This window comes from Bufo bufo, chromosome 3 (genome assembly GCF_905171765.1).
Source record: "Bufo bufo chromosome 3, aBufBuf1.1, whole genome shotgun sequence".
NCBI lineage: Eukaryota > Metazoa > Chordata > Amphibia > Anura > Bufonidae > Bufo > Bufo bufo.
This window is the reverse complement of record NC_053391.1, coordinates 293,078,008-293,097,861: the sequence shown is the minus strand read 5'-3', so window position 1 is coordinate 293,097,861 and position 19,854 is coordinate 293,078,008. Positions and strand designations below refer to the sequence as shown.

At 41.7% G+C, this 19,854-nt stretch overlaps 1 protein-coding gene across 1 annotated transcript in view; it reads right to left on the bottom strand.

The window, feature by feature from the left end:
* The window catches only part of ACACA (acetyl-CoA carboxylase alpha), a 993,014-nt gene that overhangs the window by 126,842 nt on the left and 846,318 nt on the right, over positions 1-19,854 (bottom strand). Inside the window, exon 49 of the mRNA XM_040424192.1 lies at positions 8,034-8,169. Within this exon, the coding sequence (XP_040280126.1) occupies positions 8,034-8,169 (136 nt within the window). The remainder of the gene's footprint in view (positions 1-8,033; positions 8,170-19,854) is intronic.

Below are 19,854 nucleotides of genomic sequence, written 5' to 3'. Positions count from 1 at the left end.
CACACAAAGATGCCGCATGCCGTATGCTGGTTCATATGGAAACAAACTGTCAATCAGCAGCAGGTGGGCGGGGAGAGTGAGGAGCTCATGAATATTCATGACTCATCATTATCAGCTGGAGCTTTTCAATACAAGATGTTGGCAGATTGACTGGGTCAATTAAAGAAAGTGACCCAGCATTTTTCTAAGCGAATCAGTCACTTATTTATGTTGCCCTTAGTTAGGACACCATAAAACTGGTGACAGGTTCCCTTTAAGTTAACTGCCCAGGTATCTAACCGATAAGTGCAATTGCACTTACAGGTAATTGGTTTTCCTGGAAGTCTCCACAATGGCACCATTGAGACTAACTCCACCTCTGGCAGGGACAGGAAAACACTCAGAAATTACATTTTTTCCCCTCCTCCATCTCCTCAGTGATTTGCCAAGAACCAATACAGGATTAGAAAAGGCATAACGAAATAACTCAAATCAACCAAAATATTAAATTAAAGGCTATGTACACCTTTGGGGGCAATTTTTTCTTCTTATTATATTATACTTATTTTGACCTAAAAATCACTTTTTCAATTGGTCTTTATTAGCAATATGAAATCCTTTTTTGTGTACATAGCTGAGATGCTCTACTAGCTGCCTGTGGATTTTTTATCTTTTCCATCATCTGAGGAGCAGGACATCTTATCTCTGCTCTCTGACCTTATAAACACTCATTAAAGCTCAATCCTTACATACTGATAAGAATGTGGCTTAAATAAGGCATATTAGATGACCAGCACAAAGTGAAAGTGAAAGTACCAGTCACACAGCTAGAAAAACAGTTAACGCTTTGTGACTGAACAGCTCAATATTTCTTTTAATAAAGGCCAATTAAAAATATGATTTTTATCCAAAAATAAGTTATATTAAATCATAAAAAAATGACTCCAAAGGTGTACATATAGCCTTTAAGGAAACATGTATTATTATTATTTTTTATTTTTTTTGGGGGGGGAAGGGGGTCGGGATTATGGGGGTCGTCATGGAGACTTCCAGGAAAACCAATTACCAGTAAATGCAGCTGCACTTTTCCCTAGTCGTCTCCACGACGGCACCACTGACCAATTCCAAAGTAACAGAATTAGGGCGGGACTACTGCCTGGAGGACCTTGCGTCCAAAGCCCAAATCTGAGTTAGATAGCACATCCAGGTAATAATGTTTTGTAAAAGGTATGGGTAGTTTTCCACTTTGCTGCCCTACATATCTGCTCCATAGAGACAAATGCTTTCTCTTTTCAGGACATTGTCATGGCTCTAGTGGAATGAGCTCTCAACTCTTGTGGAAACTCTTTATCTAGAGAATTGTAAGCTAGAGTAATAGTCTGCTTAATCCATCTAGCAATTTAACTTTTAGCTGTTTTGCTTTTGATGGGCCCAGAAAACTGAATGAATAAGTTCTCATCCCTTCCCCAGCTCTGTTTTCTTTCTATATAACAAATAACTGTTCTACGAAGGTCAAGGTTATGAAATTCCATTTCTTTCTCATTTTTGGGTTTTGACAGAAAGATGGAATAACGATATCTTGTGATCAATGGAAAGATACTACCTTCGGAAGAAAGGAAGGATCCAGCTTTAATATTATTCTGTCCTCATATAGTTGGAAATACGGTGGGATTGTAGATGGCGCCTGGATTTTACTAACCCTGCGTGCTGAAGAGATTGCAACTAACAACACCGTTTTTAGAGTTAACATCTTAATTGGAACTTCTTCTAAAGGTTCAAAAGGATCCCTTGTAAGTGCATTAAAGAGTAACTAAACTTTTGTATAAATGTCCCTAATAACACTTTTTTATAATGTATTTTTAATACACTTTTGACTCCCTAAAAGTGCGCGTTACGCTGTGTGCATAAAATCTACGTTTCAGTATACCGCTGACTTCTCACCCCCTGAGGCCTCAAAGCTTCGGAAACAACTGCCATAATTTTTGTAAATAGGCAGGGTGCTGATGATCTCCCAAATGAAAGGCAGACAAACTGGAAATGTTTAATTTTCTTTCCTACCTGTACAGCAAACCTTAGAAACCTCCAAAGTCCAGATGAATGGGAACATGGAATAAAGAGTCCTTTAGGTCTAGCGTTACCATGTTTGCACCTGCCGCAATCAAGGGGATGGCAGTCTTGACTGATTCCATTTTGAATCGTCTGTCTACAATGTATTTGTTCAGATGTTTCAGGTGTATTATTAAATGGTGTTCCCATTTGGCTTCTTTACCAGGAATAGAGAAGAATAGTGACCCGTGTAGTGCTCCTCTACAGGAACTTCCTGTACTGCTCCCAAATCCAGAAGTTCCTGGATGCTTTCTAGCAACTCTGATTGGAGGTGTTGAAGGGGAAGGGAAGTAAATCTAACCTGAACTTTTCTGGTGAAACTGAATCGAATTCTATTTTGTAACCTTCTTTTAGGTATTTTTAGTATCCAACTGTTGTTTGTTATTTTGTCCTACTGACAAAAATTTATAGTAACATTCCCTCCGCCTTTTTGGCGTAATTTAGAAGGAGGTTTGATTTTGGTTAAGAAGTAAGGGTCTACTTCTCCCCCCTATCCTATAGCTCCAGCTACCCGTTTTTCCTTTTTCAGGTCTAGGTTGGTACTAATATCTGGGCCTAAATTATGTTTTTATATTTTGACATTTTTCCTCGGGAAAACCTTTTTTCCTGTCTGCTGCCTTTTCAAGGATAGTGTCCAGGACCATATTTACCATGAAAGGGAATGGAGCATATTTCATTTTTGGAAGATAAGTCTCCCGTCCATGATTTAAGCCACAGAATCCTCCTGACTGAGTTCACTAGGCCTGAGGTTCTTGCAGCCATTCTAACAGACTCTGCTGAGAAGTCTGCTAAAAATCCTAAAGCCATCTTGAGAAGAAGCAAGGAGGATAAAACCTGTTCTCTTGGAGTTTTATTTTTTAAATGTAACTCCAACTGTTCAAGCCAAAAGCGTAAAGCTTTGGCAACGCACACCAGGTCACCACACCAGGTCTGAGCAAAGCCACAGCAACCCCCCATGATTTTTTGAGAAAGGCTTCAGATTTTTTATCTAACCGGTCCCTTAATTGAGATGCATCTTCAAATTGAAGGGCTGTATTTTTTTGTACAACTTTTGCGACTGAAGCATCTATCATAGGTATTGTATCCCACTTGTCAATTTCCTTATCATTAAAGGGGTAACATCTTTTTAGACCTATAGGAAGGACTGCTCTTTTATCAGGGTTATTCCATTCTTCCTGGATTATTCTATGCAGATTTTCATGGACCGGGAACACCCTAATATGTCTCTCTCCCAGGCCTTCAAACATAGTGTCCTGTACGCATTTGGGTTTTTTAATGTCCTCAATCTAAGGAACGCCTTTAATAAAGGGTCAAGATCTTCAATAGAAGTTTTCTGGTCATTGTCTTCTGATCCTGATCAGAAGTCTCCATTATTACAGAGACGTCAGAAGATGATAACACTTTAAGCATTTTCCTGGTTCCTTTTTTAGGTAACATATTTGCTGAAAAACTCGCCATGGCAGACTGTATTTCATCCTTAACCATAGCTTTGATGTCATTCATGGAAGCAGGTGCCTCCTCCTGTATAAATGTGATTGTGCATACTGGGCAAACAGGCTTTTTATAAGAAGGTTCATGTTTCTTATTACACAGCACACATCTATTACAATATCCAGCTTTAGCTTTTGAGGAATCCTGAAACAGATGTATGACATCAAAGAGAAATTCACCACCAGCAAAACCTTATAATGGGCTGGATTTCTGCTAACCAAACACTGACCGAGAAATCAAACCACATGGTGGACTTACAGCACCCAATGTAGGGGCAGATAAGGCCTGTACAACATCGCTATCCATGTCTGCACAGGTGGGTCCCAACTCCTGGAGACTCACTGGGCCAGCAAAATGCTTCCGACCGGCATCCTTCCGGAGAGCCATTTAGCACAGTGCGCTGCCAGATGTGATGCAGTGCCGGCTCCAAAACCGGAAGTGATGCGTCCAGCGTGGCCTAACGCTTAGCACGCTGGCACGCATATCCGACTGGTTTCCACCGGAAAGGCTGGGCATAGAAGCTTTCCGGATTGGCGGTAATAAACTGTGTGGCGTAGCGGTTGGTTTCTGCCACAACTAGGTCATAGAGATCCGCGGTGAAGAACAGCTCAAAAAACTGAAGGGCCGATCCTAAATGAGCCGTCTCCACGCGAACTCCAGACTGGGCGGTGAAAGGTGGCAATACGGGTGCGGCGGAAGCAGGGGAGTGCCAATTAGGATTTGCCAGCACCTCTGGGAGACTAAGGGTTCTACGGGCCTGTGAACGCGGTGGCTGCGACGGGGGAGTTATTGCACGTGCCACTGTACCAGCTGGAACTGCCCTTCTGGTGCTCACCACTTCACCAGGGAATACGGCACTGCTGGTAGAAGGTCCAGGATGTGCTGCGCTGCTGGTGTATGCCGCACCATAAACAAGATCAGTGCTAGCACCACTCTGCTGCAAATGAGGCTCATCATGCGGGGTATGCAGAACCCTGACATGGGATCGGGTACGCCTGACCGTAGCAGGGACCTCTACCTTGTCACCTTCGCTAGCGGTTAGAGTGCCACTGCTGTCCACAGGTTCATATTCTGAACCACTGGATTCAGCGGGTGAGGCGTCCCCATCACTTTCATCCATCACGGCCAGAATCCTGTAGGCCTCTTCAGCGGAATACCCCTTGTTTGACATTTTGGGTTCACTAAATTTAGGGGGTATTCCTCTGAGACTACCCAGGAAAAAGAGCAAACCTACCTAGTAAAAAGGAGTGCTTGCGAAGTAAAGCTGCGATCGCTAATAAAGATCCAAAAAGCTCAAAAGTGATTTAACAGTGTTTTTGCAGTGATCAGAAAAAAAAAATTCTGTCCCTGCGGTGGGGCGGACTGAACGCAAGTGTGCGCACAAGATCAGGCCTGATCGGGCGAACACTGCATTTTTTGTAGAGCCTAAGGTGACCCTAATGTACTTATATAGATCTGATTGCGATGAGTCTTAATCACTTACAGATACTATATAGTACTAGTGCTGATTAGCGACAGCGATGACGCTAATCAGCGACTAATCAGTGACTGCGGTGCGGTGGGCTGGGCGCTAAACTACCTAGCAAGTAGCTAACTACCTGGCGGTGATGAGGGACCCTTACAGGGGGGTGATCAATGACAGGGGGGTGGACAAGGGGGTGATCAGGGAGTCTAATATGGGTGATCAGGTGCTAAATAAGGCGTTAATAAATGACAGGGTAAGGTCTAATGTGTAGTGTGGTGATTTGGTGCTACTTACAGAGCTGCCTGTGTCCTCTGGTGGTCGATCCAAGCAAAAGGGACCACCAGAGGAGCAAGTAGCAGTTATATCAGACGCTATTTTCAAAATAGCGTCTGACATACCGATTTCATTGGTCATTTCAAAAATCCACAGCCTGCCAGCCAATGATCGCGGCCGGCAGGCTGTAGATGAACTTGTGAACTACGCGATCCTGTGAGCGCGCGTTCACAGGAAATCTCGGCTCACGTGAGATGACACCTATTGGCATTAGTGTGACCTGGCAGCGCCGCAGCAATCACGCCTTTCGGCGTTAGCGAGATGGGAGGTGGTTAAAGGGAATCTGTCACCTGGTTTGACCATATTAATCTCTCACCATTGCCATGTGTAATAAAATACCTCATCTCCTGAAGTGGTTTTCCTTCTTATTTTCATGCTTTCATTTTGCTAAAAAAGCGATCTTTGTATTATGCAAATGGACCCTGAAGGTGCCTACAGGGGCATTATTCTTCACCCTCTGAGCCCAGCAACGGCCCCCTGCAGTGCCTAGACCGCCTTAATTTAGAGCCCAAGCACGCCTCCTCGCTATGCAGTATCGTCTCACAGCCTAGTTTAACGACACCGCCCTTTTTACTCCCCTTAATCCTCTTGTAAGGAAATGGACCTGTGGTGACGTCCATCACATGATCCATTCACCTCCTGTTTTAACATTTAGTATGTAGTGGCGACATGTATTTTTCTTTCTTATGTGTATAACCTTACATTTGTCAGTGTTAAACCTCATCTGCCATGTCTCTGCCCAAGCCTTCCATCTATCCAGATCCCTCTGTAGCAGTATACTGTCCTCTTCTGTGTCAATCACTTTACACAGTTTAGTGTCATCTGCAAAAACTGATATTTTTACTGTGCAAGCCTTCTACAAGATCATTAATAAATATATTGAAGAGAATAGGGCCCAATACTGAACCCTGTGGTACCCCACTAGTGACGGTGACCCAAACTGAGTGTGTACCATTAATAACCACCCTCTGTTTTCTATCATCGAGCCATTTACTTACCCACATACAGACATTTTCCCCCAGTCCAAGCATTCTCATTTGATATACTAACCTTTTATGTAGTACAGTGTCAAATGCTTTAGAGAACTCAAGATATAGGGCATTCATTGACTCACCCCGGTCAAGTCTAGAACTTACCTACCTTACCATTGCACCCTGTGGCAAATCAGTTTAATTTTCAGTTGCTGTTGGTTACGTCCTTGTAATACAGGATGAACATGCTCACCATGCTTCCTTTCCTTTACTTTCCTTCAATAACTACTCCTCTATGTGCAGTGTCAGTTACAGTGTCCGTTATGGATGGATAGATAGATTTTTACTCTAACAAGTTACATAGTTGTCAAGGTTGGAAAAAGACAAAAGTCCATCAAGTCCAACCTGTATGGAAATTGGACATTAGCACAAGTTGTGTCCGTTAATAATCCAGTTACATAGAGCATTTTGAATATGTGGAGGTAGAAAATGAACTATTTAGTGCCACATGTCCTTCTGATGTTAGGACACATCTCACTGCCCTAAGGTGTGGTGGAACAGCAGTCACACGGCAAACTGGAAAGTAGGCTTCAAGCATGAAGGGCTAAGAGAAAACTGCAAATGAGGTGAGTATTAAAAAAAATATATATATCCAAGGAGGAATGGTAGATTACTTGATAAAAATAAACTTTAGAGTGAAAAGTAGTCCATAAATGAGTTTTTACTTAGGATACATCCTAGGTCTATGTGTGTATGTTGCTTACCTCTAGCAGACCTGCGTTTGTTGTGTGAATGTGGTAAAGTTGTGTTTGCTGTGTATTTAGAAGATATCTGTGTGTGCATGCATGTAGCATAGAATTCTCTGTTGTCTAAACTGTGGTGCATCTTATAGTCAGGTGTGTCTTATAGTCCAGAAAATACAGTAGATTTAAAATCGCACAGTGAATTTTACTCCAAAGATTATTTTATCCTATTTAGGTGTCCCATACATGCATTGCTCTTTTCCAAGATGTTAAAGGGGATGTCTCACTTCAGCAAATGGCATTTATCATGTAAACAAAGTTAATACAAGGGCATTACTAATATATTGTGATCGTCCATATTGCCTCCTTTGCTGGCTTGATTCATTTTTCCATCACATTATACACTGCTCACTTCCAGGGGTTATGGCCACCGCTACAGTGCAGACACAAGGTGGCTGGGAGGGGAGCTGCTGTGCATGCATACATATGTACACTCCAATAGTACCGGTCACCATAGAGGGCAGTGCTTTTTCCTATAGTGTTGAAGCATAGCCACTGCTGATGGATTTCAGGGTGGTTGCAATGCCTAGGTATGAACAGCATACAATGTGATTGAAAAATGAATCAAGCCACCAAAGGAGGCAATATGGACAGTCACAATACATTTGTAAGTGCCTTGTATTAATTTTCTCTACATGATAAATGCCATTTGCTGAAGTTAGACAACCCATCTGCAATAACACATGAGCTGTACTGCAGATAAGAAGTCCATATCTCCAATTTAACTTCTGATAATAGTCAGAGATTGTGGTGACAGATTCTCATTAACACTTCTGTATTTCATATGAACAGCTCCTTGGAGTTAATGAAGCAGAAATAAAATAAAATGTGTAACATAACATTTAAATAATGTTGCATAGCTTTCATGCAATTCAAAACCATTACCTTTCATTCCACCAGAAAATCCTCTCCAGTTAGCAAACACCATAAGTGGGAGTCCTTCTCTGTTGAAATCCTTGATTGCTTGAGCAGTCTTAAAAGCAGAATCTGGAAACCATACCTGCCCTGCTTGTTGTATTATCTATATAAAAGAACAAGAGATTTCATTCAGAAATACAATGCTACAGTTTCACTTTTCCAGTTTTTGCACAACAGGTCAAGTCAACAAAGTACAATCACAATGTCATAATATGAAAACTGCAGTGAATAAAAGAAAGGGATGCAAATACTAATTAGGTTCAGGGATCTCCAATGGTCAGATAATCAAGGAGTTCAAATCAAGGAATCTGAGGCAGCAAACCTTCATTCCAGCCTCCACTGGCATCCTGTGGTGCACCATGATAACCTTTTAGAGTGATGTTGTGAGGTCAATAAAACATCTGTAGCTGGTCATCTGGATCATATCCCAATGTCTTGCAAACACCTTATGATGGTTTGTGTAGACACAGTTTGCCGCCATAGGCTTTGGATGTGACATCCAATTTCACTTGCAGCTCAGAATATATAACAAAGCACCATTTTTTTTAAAATCAGATGATCCATCTGTGCAGATGTTTGTTGTTATTCCAGTACATTGTCATTCTCCCAAGCACCAGAACACGTAACATGGAACAGAGCTGACAGATCGGCATAGGCACTTATCAACCTGCCAGAATCATAAACCAAGGCCTCGCAGTTTACAAGTGGAGATAAGGGGAATGCCGATTAAAAGAAAGCGTTGCAAAATCATCCTACACGACTGTATGATGAGTAGTGATAAGTAGTTGTCAACCACCCTGATTTGAGGGCTGGGCGTTACACTTAATGGACTGCATTGAGAGCTTACCTCTCCCATATGTTTTTTAAGGGGAACCTTCCCAAGTCGGAGCCTGGTTCCTGCAATGATGACACGCAATGATGCGATCGCGTCGGGTATTGCAAGGTTTACATTTCTATCCAGGTTCCGAGTTGTCTGGAGATGGGGATGCGACTCCAGCATGTGAACCGGCGCTGTCCATGTTGTTGGACAGTACTGCACTATAACAGAGCATGGCATTTACAGCATATTTAAATACATGAGTAGTTCAATGGCATTGCATGTTTGTACAGTCAAAGTCATGGTATGTAGTATCTAGCGGGGGGCAAATATGATAGCTCCCCATCAGAACATGACATAATAATGGATCCAGAACCATATTATTAAGTGCATAATACGTTATGTCCAAATACATGCCAGTCTGAAAATGACATGAAAAGGAGGGTTAGGTTAATGCCAAAAAGTTCTGGGTATTGGGGGGGGGGGGGGGGGGGGGGGGTAATAGCTACTTATACCAGTGATCTAATGCTGTACCTCAGAAATAGAATTTATCCATATGTCAGGAAACGTTCGGATACTTGAGAGAAGGCTGATCCTGATCACCGATTCCAACCAATCCAAAACAAATATATTTTCCGGTAGTGGTGGTAAAGGTCAGCAAAGTCCAGGAAAGTTGCAGGGGAATGCTTGAAATGAAACAGCTGTAATTTAACTATTCATTAAGCCCTGAAGGGGACATTGTTTTGAGAAAAAAGATCCATCGGGCTTCTAGTTGTAGAAGAATCTGGTCCCAGTCGTATCTCAGGATGTCTTCAAATAGGACATGTCACCCAAAAATCATTCCAACAAAATCTGCCCTCCAAAAACTATATGGTGCTCCTTGGGTTCTAAATCCTGCAGTATGCTTATACTGCAGTTCACAACCCCATATGGGTTGTTTAAGGTTTAATAAATATTAAAGGTTTGTTTTACTGTTAACCTATGCTGTGTTACAGAGAAAAAAAATGATTGAAATGAAAAATATGTCTTTGAAATTTGGAAATATTACCACATTTTTCCTTTAATTCTTATGGAACATCTAAAGGCTTAACAAAGTTTGTAAAATCAGTTTTGAATAATTTGAGGGGTGTAGTTGGGGTAATTTATGGGTGGTTTCTATTAAGTAAGCCCCACAAAGTAACTTGACAACTGAATTAAAAAGTGGGTTTTGTAAATTCTCTTGAAAATTTTTGAATTTGCTTCTAAAATTCTAAACTTTCTAATGTCCTACAAAAATAAAATGACATTTACAAAATTATGCCAATGATAGGGATGGGATTTTTAGGGAGTGGGTTGTCCTATCTCTACAGTTGTGTACAATTGTTAATGTTTTATGCGTAATGGTGTCCTGCATGTGAGGCAGTTTATTTTGTCATGGAATGTTTGGGGTATGAAACAACCTGATAAAAATTCTACTGTTTACATAAGCATATGGTTCCAGAAACTACATATCCCTTGAATAGACCTTGGATAGGTCAAGCAAACCATTCCACCTTTACAATTTGTGCAAGGGACGACTGTATCTTGGTGCACAGATATGTTTCCATTTCAGTGCGAGAAATCCCTGGTAGATTCCGAGGGAAGTTCCATTGACCTGCTTTGTAAACTTTATGATACTGCTTGTATATTAGTGGTGATATACTGTATATACCTCCGCTGTTCTCGGTAACTGTGTTAAACTTGATATTGCCATTCCTCCTTCAAGCATTGTAAATTCTAGTACCATTGGTGGGTATTTTTAACATGTACCTTTATCCATACCTTGTTAAGCATCATAATTGCTCTATTTCTGGAGCGTGTAATTTAACCTTGTTGTCTATGGCTCTCCATGAAGTTCAGCTGTATGTTTTTATGGTGGCTTAAATTTATGGAGAGAAGGCAATATTTCAGTTTTTCGGCCTCTCGATCCTCTGTCACAAATAGATTCAGTGATAGGGAATCTTTCTTTAATACCTACAGTATGTTGTCTAAGATAGAATATCGAACTAGCAATCACTCTCCCTACTAGTTACTTTCCAATTATCCTCTGCATTTGTGAATAAATACAGAACATTTCAGATTCTTTGTTAAACAGGCATACTATGTAAAAATGAGACAAGGCAGGTCACTTATTGGCAAGAATCACGAAAACCCAAGAGGGTGCTATGCATATTCCCATATAGAAGGCTTTGTCAGGTAACCTTATTATTGATTCTAGTTCTATCGTGTGGGAAATTCAATCTTTCAACAAACAGCTATATTCATTTAAAATAACAAAGTCTGATGAGGATGTTAGGTTTTATTTTGATAAAATTACTTTGCGTTCACTTACAGAGGTTGAGAGGGCATCCCAATAGCGATATATAGAGTATAGGGAAGTACCACTCTTGGTAGTCTTTCATCAATCTTTACAAAGAGATTCCCTTCCTACATCTATGTCAGAGGCCATGATAATTGTCTTACTGAAACCAGGGGGTCTCCTCTCACTATCGTGTAGTGGGAGATTGAGAGGTAAGATAACATGCAACTCTAGGGACTCCATATAGTCTGTAGAAGCAGGGTAAATCGGTGCATTGATATACAGAATAACGCTGGAGCTAGGCTACGGTGGAGCTTCATAATGCTTATCTGGTCACATGCTCAGTCCAGCCATGTCCCCATCCGGGTGTTAGCAGCTGGGGGTGTGTCCCTGTAAGTTTTCTACCTGTAGCACCTATTTAATAGTGAAAAGACTGTGCAGAAACACACACCCAACTGGTAACACGCAGATGGACCTGTATTGCACACAATCATAAACCTCTAGTAGAAACAATAGAGAAAAGGTACAATATAGAGTAACATTAACCCCTTCCCGACATGTGACATACTATTACACCACATGCCGGGTCTTTAAAGATGGTGCCTACTGTTTCTTACAGCAGACACTCGCAGCTAATGTCCGGCGACCAGCGGTAATGCCAATTGCTGACATTTAACCCCTCAGATGACATGGTCAAACCTGACCATGGCATCTAAATGCGCTAGAAACCGAAAGCGAGCGCTTCTGTTTATGCTCCGGCTCCCCCGTGCGGCGATCGTAGGAATAGGAGCTTGTGTCCGGCAGTCCCTTTCATAGTCTATGACAGGAGGCTGCTGCACAGTCTTTCCTATGGAGCCCTTGCCTGTATTAGGGCTCCATAGGAAAGTAGTAAAATCATTATAGATTCCAATGCAAGTTCATTGGAGTCTATGATAATAGCAATCGAATGACTGATTGTTATAGTTCCCTATGGGAACTAGGAACTATTTAAAAAAAAAGTGTAAAAAATAAATAAAATTTATTTTTATTTTTATTTTTTATATACAGGTATGTGTATATATATATATATATATATACACACACACACAGTATAGACCAAAAGTTTGGACACACCTTCTCATTCAAAGAGTTTTCTTTATTTTCATGACTATGAAAATTATAGATTCACACTGAAGGCATCAAAACTATGAATTAACACATGTGGAATTATATACATAACAAACAAGTGTGAAACAACTGAAAATATGTAATATTCTAGGTTCTTCAAAGTAGCCACCTTTTGCTTTGATTATTGCTTTGCACACTCTTGGCATTCTCTTGATGAGCTTCAAGAGATAGTCCCCTGAAATGGCTTTCACTTCACAGGTGTGCCCTGTCAGGTTTAATAAGTGGGATTTCTTGCCTTATAAATGGGGTTGGGACCATCAGTTGCGTTGAGGAGAAGTCAGGTGGATACACAGCTGATAGTCCTACTGAATAGACTGTTAGAATTTGTATTATGGCAAGAAAAAAGCGGCTAAGTAAAGAAAAACTAGTGGCCATCATTACTTTAAGAAATGAAGGTCAGTCAGTCAGCCGAAAAATTGGGAAAACTTTGAAAGTAAGGGCTATTTGACCATGAAGGAGAGTGATGGGTTACTGCGCCAGATGACCTGGCCTCCACAGTCACCGGACCTGAACCCAATCGAGATGGTTTGGGGTGAGCTGGACCGCAGAGTGAAGGCAAAAGGGCCAACAAGTGCTAAGCATCTCTGGGAACTCCTTCAAGACTGTTGGAAGACCATTTCAGGGGACTACCTCTTGAAGCTCATCAAGAGAATGCCAAGAGTGTGCAAAGCAGTAATCAAAGCAAAAGGTGGCTACTTTGAAGAACCTAGAATATGACATATTTTCAGTTGTTTCACACTTGTTTGTTATGTATATAATTCCACATGTGTTAATTCATAGTTTTGATGCCTTCATAGTCATGAAAATAAAGAAAACTCTTTGAATGAGAAGATGTGTCCAAACTTTTGGTCTGTACTGTATATTATATATATATATACACACTGTATTTTCCTGCGTATAAGACTACTTTTTAACACATGAAAATCTTATACGCCGGTATACGGCGTGCTGAAACTTACTTCCTAGCCGGACTGGAGAAGCTGTCCTTCTCCATCTTCAGGGACAGGCGCACTCTAGCTGTGCTGCATACCAGCCAGCCGCTCCTGAAGCAGCTCTCAGTGGTTTTCTCATGCCGGCAGTATCACATTGCGTACTACCGCTCATATCGTCTTGAAGACAGGGAGGGCTGGGCAGGCAGGGTGAGCTGACCCACCCAATCCAAGCAGGCTTTGTATGCAGTGTGCACAGAAAATACCGGTACATAGCTTGCTGTGATTGGCTGGTTGTTGTATACTTGGATTGGCGATTCTGAGGGAAGGCAGGGGGAAGCAGGAGCATCTGCATTTCAGCCAATTCTAATGTTGGAACGGCGGATCTCTAATGAAGTTAGGTGTGCATCTTATCTGTGGTGAAAAAAACTGAGTCTGTCTGGGGAGCAGATACATGTGGTGGTGAATACAGTACAGCACCAGTACATACAGTACAGTATACAAATGGCTAACAGTCAAGACCCCATCATGGCTCCACCAGCAAGAAGAAAGAAATATGAAGCCAGTTGTAAACTTTGCCATGGAACATAATAACTGTGCTGCTGCAAGACAATATTGAGTAACAGAAAAGATGGTTCGTGACTGGAAATCGAATGAAAAAGCATTTAAGAGTATGCCAAGGGGTAAGTGTGCATTAAGAAGAGGCATCCCACATTGGCAAGAACCCGAAAACATGTAGCAGTCATGGTGAATGAGCATCGCCAAAACGGTTATGTAGTGACACGAAATAAAATACGTTTGTTTGCACTTCAGTGGGCCAAATCTAACCCAGATCACAGCAACAGATTTAAGGCCACTGTATCCAGGTGTACTAGATTCTTGGAAAGGCATAATATGGTACTGAGGCAAAAGACGAAAATTGCACAACAATTACCTACAGATCTTGATGCCAAAGGAAATAGCGTTGGAAAAGGGGTAGTCTTATACGGCGAGTATAGCCCCAACCTTATATTTTAACTGGAAAAGTTGGGTGTCGTCTTATATGCCCAGTCGTCTTATGCGCCAGAAAATACGATATATAAAAGTTTAAATCACACCCCTTTCCCAAAAATGAGAATAAAAAAATAAAGAACTAGCAATATATAAAAATATATAAAAAAATAAAAATATATATTCCGTATCCCATACGGAAAAAGGCGAAATGGAAAAAGGGCCAAAATGGCCGATTTGCAATTTTTTTGTCGCTTCTCCTCCCACAAAAAATTAAATAAAAAGTGATCAAAATGTCACACACAACTACAAAAAATGACAGCAAAAAATATATTTTTCAAGTTTTTTTTTACGTTTTTTTTCAGCATCAAAACGCAAGGAAAAGTATACATACAGTTGCAAGAAAAAGTATGTGAACCCTTTGGAATGATATGGATTTCTGCACAAATTGGTCATAAAATGTGATCTGATCTTCATCAAATTCACAACTATAGACAATCACAGTCTGCTTAAACTAATAATACACAAAGAATTAAATGTTACCGAGTTTTTATTGAACACCCCATGTAAACATTTACAGTGCAGGTGTAAAAAGTATGTGAACCCTTGGATTTAATAACTGGTTGAACCTCCTTTGGCAGCAATAACTTCAACCAAACGTTTCCTGTAGTTGCAGATCAGACGTGCACAACGGTCAGGAGTAATTCTTGACCATTCCTCTTTACAGAACGGTTTCAGTTCAGCAATATTCTTGGGATGTCTGGTGTGAATCGCTTTCTTGAGGTCATGCCACAGCATCTCAATCGGGTTGAGGTCAGGACTCTGACTGGGCCACTCCAGAAGGCGTATTTTCTTCTGTTTAAGCCATTCTGTTGTTGATTTACTTCTATGCTTTGGGTCGTTGTCTGTTGCAACACCCATCTTCTGTTGAGCTTCAGCTGGTGGACAGATGGCCTTAAGTTCTCCTGCAAAATGTCTTGATAAACTTGGGAATTCATTTTTCCTTCGATGATAGCAATCCGTCCAGGTCGTGACGCAGCAAAGCACCCCCAAACCATGATGCCCCCACCACCATACTTCACAGTTGGGATGAGGTTTTGATGTTGGTGTGCTGTGCCTCTTTTTCTCCACACATAGTGTTGTGTGTTTCTTCCAAACAACTCAACTTTGGTTTCATCTGTCCACAGAATATTTTGCCAGTACTGCTGTGGAACATCCAGGTGCTCTTGTGAAACTGTAAACGTGCAGCAATGTTTTTTTTGGACAGCAGTGGCTTCCTCTGTGGTATCCTCCCATGAAATCCATTCTTGTTTAGTGTTTTACGTATTGTAGATTCGCTAACAGGGATGTTAGCATATGCCAGAGACTTTTGTAAGTCTTTAGCTGACACTCTAGGATTCTTCTTCACCTCATTGAGCAGTCTGCGCTGTGCTCTTGCAGTCATCTTTACAGGACGGCCACTTCTAGGGAGAGTAGCAGCAGTGCTGAACTTTCTCCATTTATAGACAATTTGTCTTACCATGGACTGATGAACAGCAAGGCTTTTGGAGATACTTTTATAACCCTTTCCAGCTTTATGCAAGTCAACAATTCTTAATCGTAGGTCTTCTGAGAGCTCTTTTGTGCGAGGCATCATTCACATCAGGCGATGCTTCTTATGAAAAGCAAACCCAGAACTGGTGTGTGTTTTTTATAGGGCAGGGCAGCTGTAACCAACACCTCCAATCTCATCTCATTGATTGGACTCCGGTTGGCTGAAACCTCACTCCAATTAGCTCTTGGGGATGTCATTAGTCTAGGGGTTCACATACTTTTTCCACCTGCACTGCGAATGTTTACATGGTGTGTTCAATAAAAACATGGTAACATTTAATTCTTTGTGTGTTATTAGTTTAAGCAGACTGTGATTGTCTATTGTTGTGACTTAGATGAAGATCAGATCACATTATATGACCATTTTGTGCAGAAATCCATATCATTCCAAAGGGTTCACATACTTTTTCTTGCAACTGTATGTGGTATAGCTAGATTTGTACTGACCTGGAGAATGAAGATCACAAGTCAGTTTTACCGCATAATGAAAGCCCAAAAAAATAAAATAAACTGTAAAACTGTCGTTAAATTTTTTATTATTTTTTTCAAAATCCACCACCTTTGGAATTTTTCTTCCCACTTACCACTACTTTCTATGCAATATTAAATGGTGCTGTTGGAAAGTACAACTTGTACCGCAAAAAATAAGCCCTCATACGACTATGTTTTTTCGCTCTCCGTCTTCCCAGGGCCATAACTAAAAAAACAACCAGGTTGAAAGGGTTAAAAAGTCCTCCAGAATTATTATTACATGGGGAAGTCAAGTAGTTACTAAAACAGGTATGTCTGAAGAGCTAACAGATCCTCTTTAAAGAGAATCTGTCAGCAGGATGAACCCTATTATACAGGCATAATTCCTGGGAGGGTTGTCCTAATCAGTAAAATGACATCTCATTTATGTTCCATTGTTACACTATTCCTGAGTGTAAGAAATGGACAACATTTCTCATAACTTTATTATCTGTGTATGGTTTTATGTCGATGTTGTGTGATTTTATATTTTTTTATGGCTTTCTTTATTACTGTCGGTATGATGCCATGCAGTCTGGACCTGTAGGGGAGAATACACAAACACCTTTTGGCAAGATTCAAATTGGCATCCTCCTGCTAAGGCCTCATGCACACGGCTGTTGCCCGCAATATGCGGGCACTAGCTATGTGCTCCCCCGCATCACGGATGCAGACCCATTCACTTGAATAGGTCCGCAATCTGGAGCTGCAACATGTTCTAATTTTTTACGGTGCAGACGGATCACGGACCCATTCAAGTTGAATGGGTCTTGATCCGTCCCGGCTGCACCATAGATGTTGCAGTGCATTGGGGACCGCAAATTGCGGTCCCCAATGCACGGACAGGCCGTACAACAGCCGTGTGCATGAAGCCTAACAAAGTAGGTTTCCTGGACGGGACACTAGAGCATCATGGTAACGCCTGACACGACAGATGTACTGGCACTGATGCACAGCAGACATTAAGGTGCTTTTCAACTGGAGTGCCAGAAGATGAAGAAAATACAGCATAAGCAATAACTCATCTATGGTACATTTCACATATGAATTATTGTAATAATTTCATTCCCAATAATCTGGGCATCGTAGGGAATCCAAACATTCCCCCCTGACAGCCAGCATTCCCGTGTAATGAAAATCTCTCATTCTGGGACCCCTACACCGGTCATACGGTATTTGGTATTAGAACAATCAGCCTGATGAAATATGCGTTATTAAAACATTGGGCACCGGATATTCATTAGTGTGGGCGGAAAGACATTTTATTAATATTTTATGCTGGTCATCCGAGGGATAGAGGTGGAGCACACACCCATAATTAAGTGGGCTGAGAATAGGAGGGAGATCCCTCTCAGTTCCACCCTCTGCCAAATGGTAATAAAAACGTGGGATTCGGAACCTTTCATGGACACAATTTGGGGATCCGATCAACATTGGGTTGTGTTCCAAGTTCTCCTGTCCCCGGAACCAGAACGGACTGTTATCACACAATTCGTTAAGTAGTAAGAAACTTTCTGTTTTTATCATTTTATTTCTCCAACTGTTTTGTGCACATTTATGTCTCTTATTTCTTTTAATTATTTGTAACTAAGTACTGTACCTTTTTTGTATATTAAAGCACATCTTTAATGGTTTTGCCTTGTTCCCTGAATGATCCCAATAACCTCCATTTTTAAGTGTGTCAGTGTGGTTTGCGTTAAGCCTCATGCACACTACCGTAGTTTTGGTCTGCATCCGAGCCGCAGTTTTTGTGGCTCGGATGCGGACCCATTCACTTCAATGGGGCCGCAAAAGATGCGGACAGCACTCCGTGTGCTGTCCGCATCCGTTGCTCCATTCCGTGGCCCCCGCAAAAAAATATAACATGTCCTATTCTTGTCCGTTTTGCGGACAAGAATAGGCATTTCTACAATGGGCCGCCCGTTCCGCAAATTGCGGAAGGCACACGGGTGTCTTCCTTTTTGCGGATCTGCGGACCACAAAAAATGGAACGGTCGTGCGCATGAGGCCTTTCACACGACCGTATGTATTTTGCAGCCTGCAAAAAATACGGATGACGTCAATGTGACATCCGTGTTTTTTGCGGATTTATTGTAACAATGCCTATCCTTGTCCGCACAACGGACAAGAATAGGACATGCTCTATATTTTTTGCACGACTATGGAACGGACATACAAATGCGGACAGCATACGGTGTGCTGTCCGCATTTTTTGCAGACCCATTGAAATGAATAGGTCCTCATCCAATCCGCAAAAAAACCGGAACGGACACGGAAACGAAATATGTTCATGTGAATGTAGCCTTACCGTGTATCTTCTATAAGTGTGGCTAGTGCTACTGTGAGCCTGCTTGCGAGTTGGGTGAGGTGAGCACCTAATTAATTGGTATATTCATTTAAAGGAGCTGAACCCTGACATACCTCCATTTTCACCCAGGCAGCGCCCCTGACTTGAGCATCGGAGAAGTTCATGCTCCAATGCTCTCCTTTGCCCTGCGCTAAATCGTGCAGGGCAAAGGCATTTTCAGGAGTTCCAGTGACGAACCGGGCTCTCCATGGGGCTGCCAGGAAGCCCGGTGACGTCACCAACACTGATGGGCGCCCTAGCCAATAAAACAGCTAGGGCAGCGCTAAAGCACACCCATCAGAGCCAGTGATGTCCCTGAACACACTGCCGGGCGGAAGCTTCAGTTATTGTAAACAAAAAAGCCCTTGCCCTGAGCGATCTACCGCAGGGCAAGGGAGCGCATCGGAGAATGAGATGCTCTGATGCTAACATCAGGGGGGCTGCCTGGATGAAAATACGGGTATGTCCGGTTTCAGCTCTGAACTCTGACAATCCCTTTAAATGTCATAGATGGTGGCAGCATTTTGGGGTGCATGAAAAGGTGTGTCAGGGTGTGATCTAGGTCCAATCTGAGGCCTGTGTGTAGGGGCATGAGAGATGCATGAAATAGATCGACCCTTGGCAGTCGCATCTGGGTCACGTGACAGGGCGGTTCCCGTACGTGACACTGATAAAGATAGCATCTCCTCTTAAAATGAATCTTTATTAGTATATGCCGTGTTCCATAAAAGAAACACAAAATTTCAGCTATTTACTAGCCTTTTTCAAGCCATGTCAATATATACAAAACAGATACCCAAAGGGTGGTTCTATCACAGAGCAGCAGCCAATAAGCAAATATGTTAATAATTAGCATACATTTATTAAGTGTGTCCATCAATAATGACAAAATTCTGATACAAAGGCATCATCTGCACTGCTGGGGAAGCAAAGGTAGATGGACTGTCATATGCCATCAGTGTAGATTACAGCGCAGGTACTAGATTACAGGGCCAGGCGTGATGCAGGGAACAGCGGGAGGAAGAGCTCTGGTGCACCAAAGACTTAAAATATATGTTAAAGGGGTTATCCAGTTAAAGATAATAATGACCTATTCTCAGTCTGAGTCCTGGTACTTC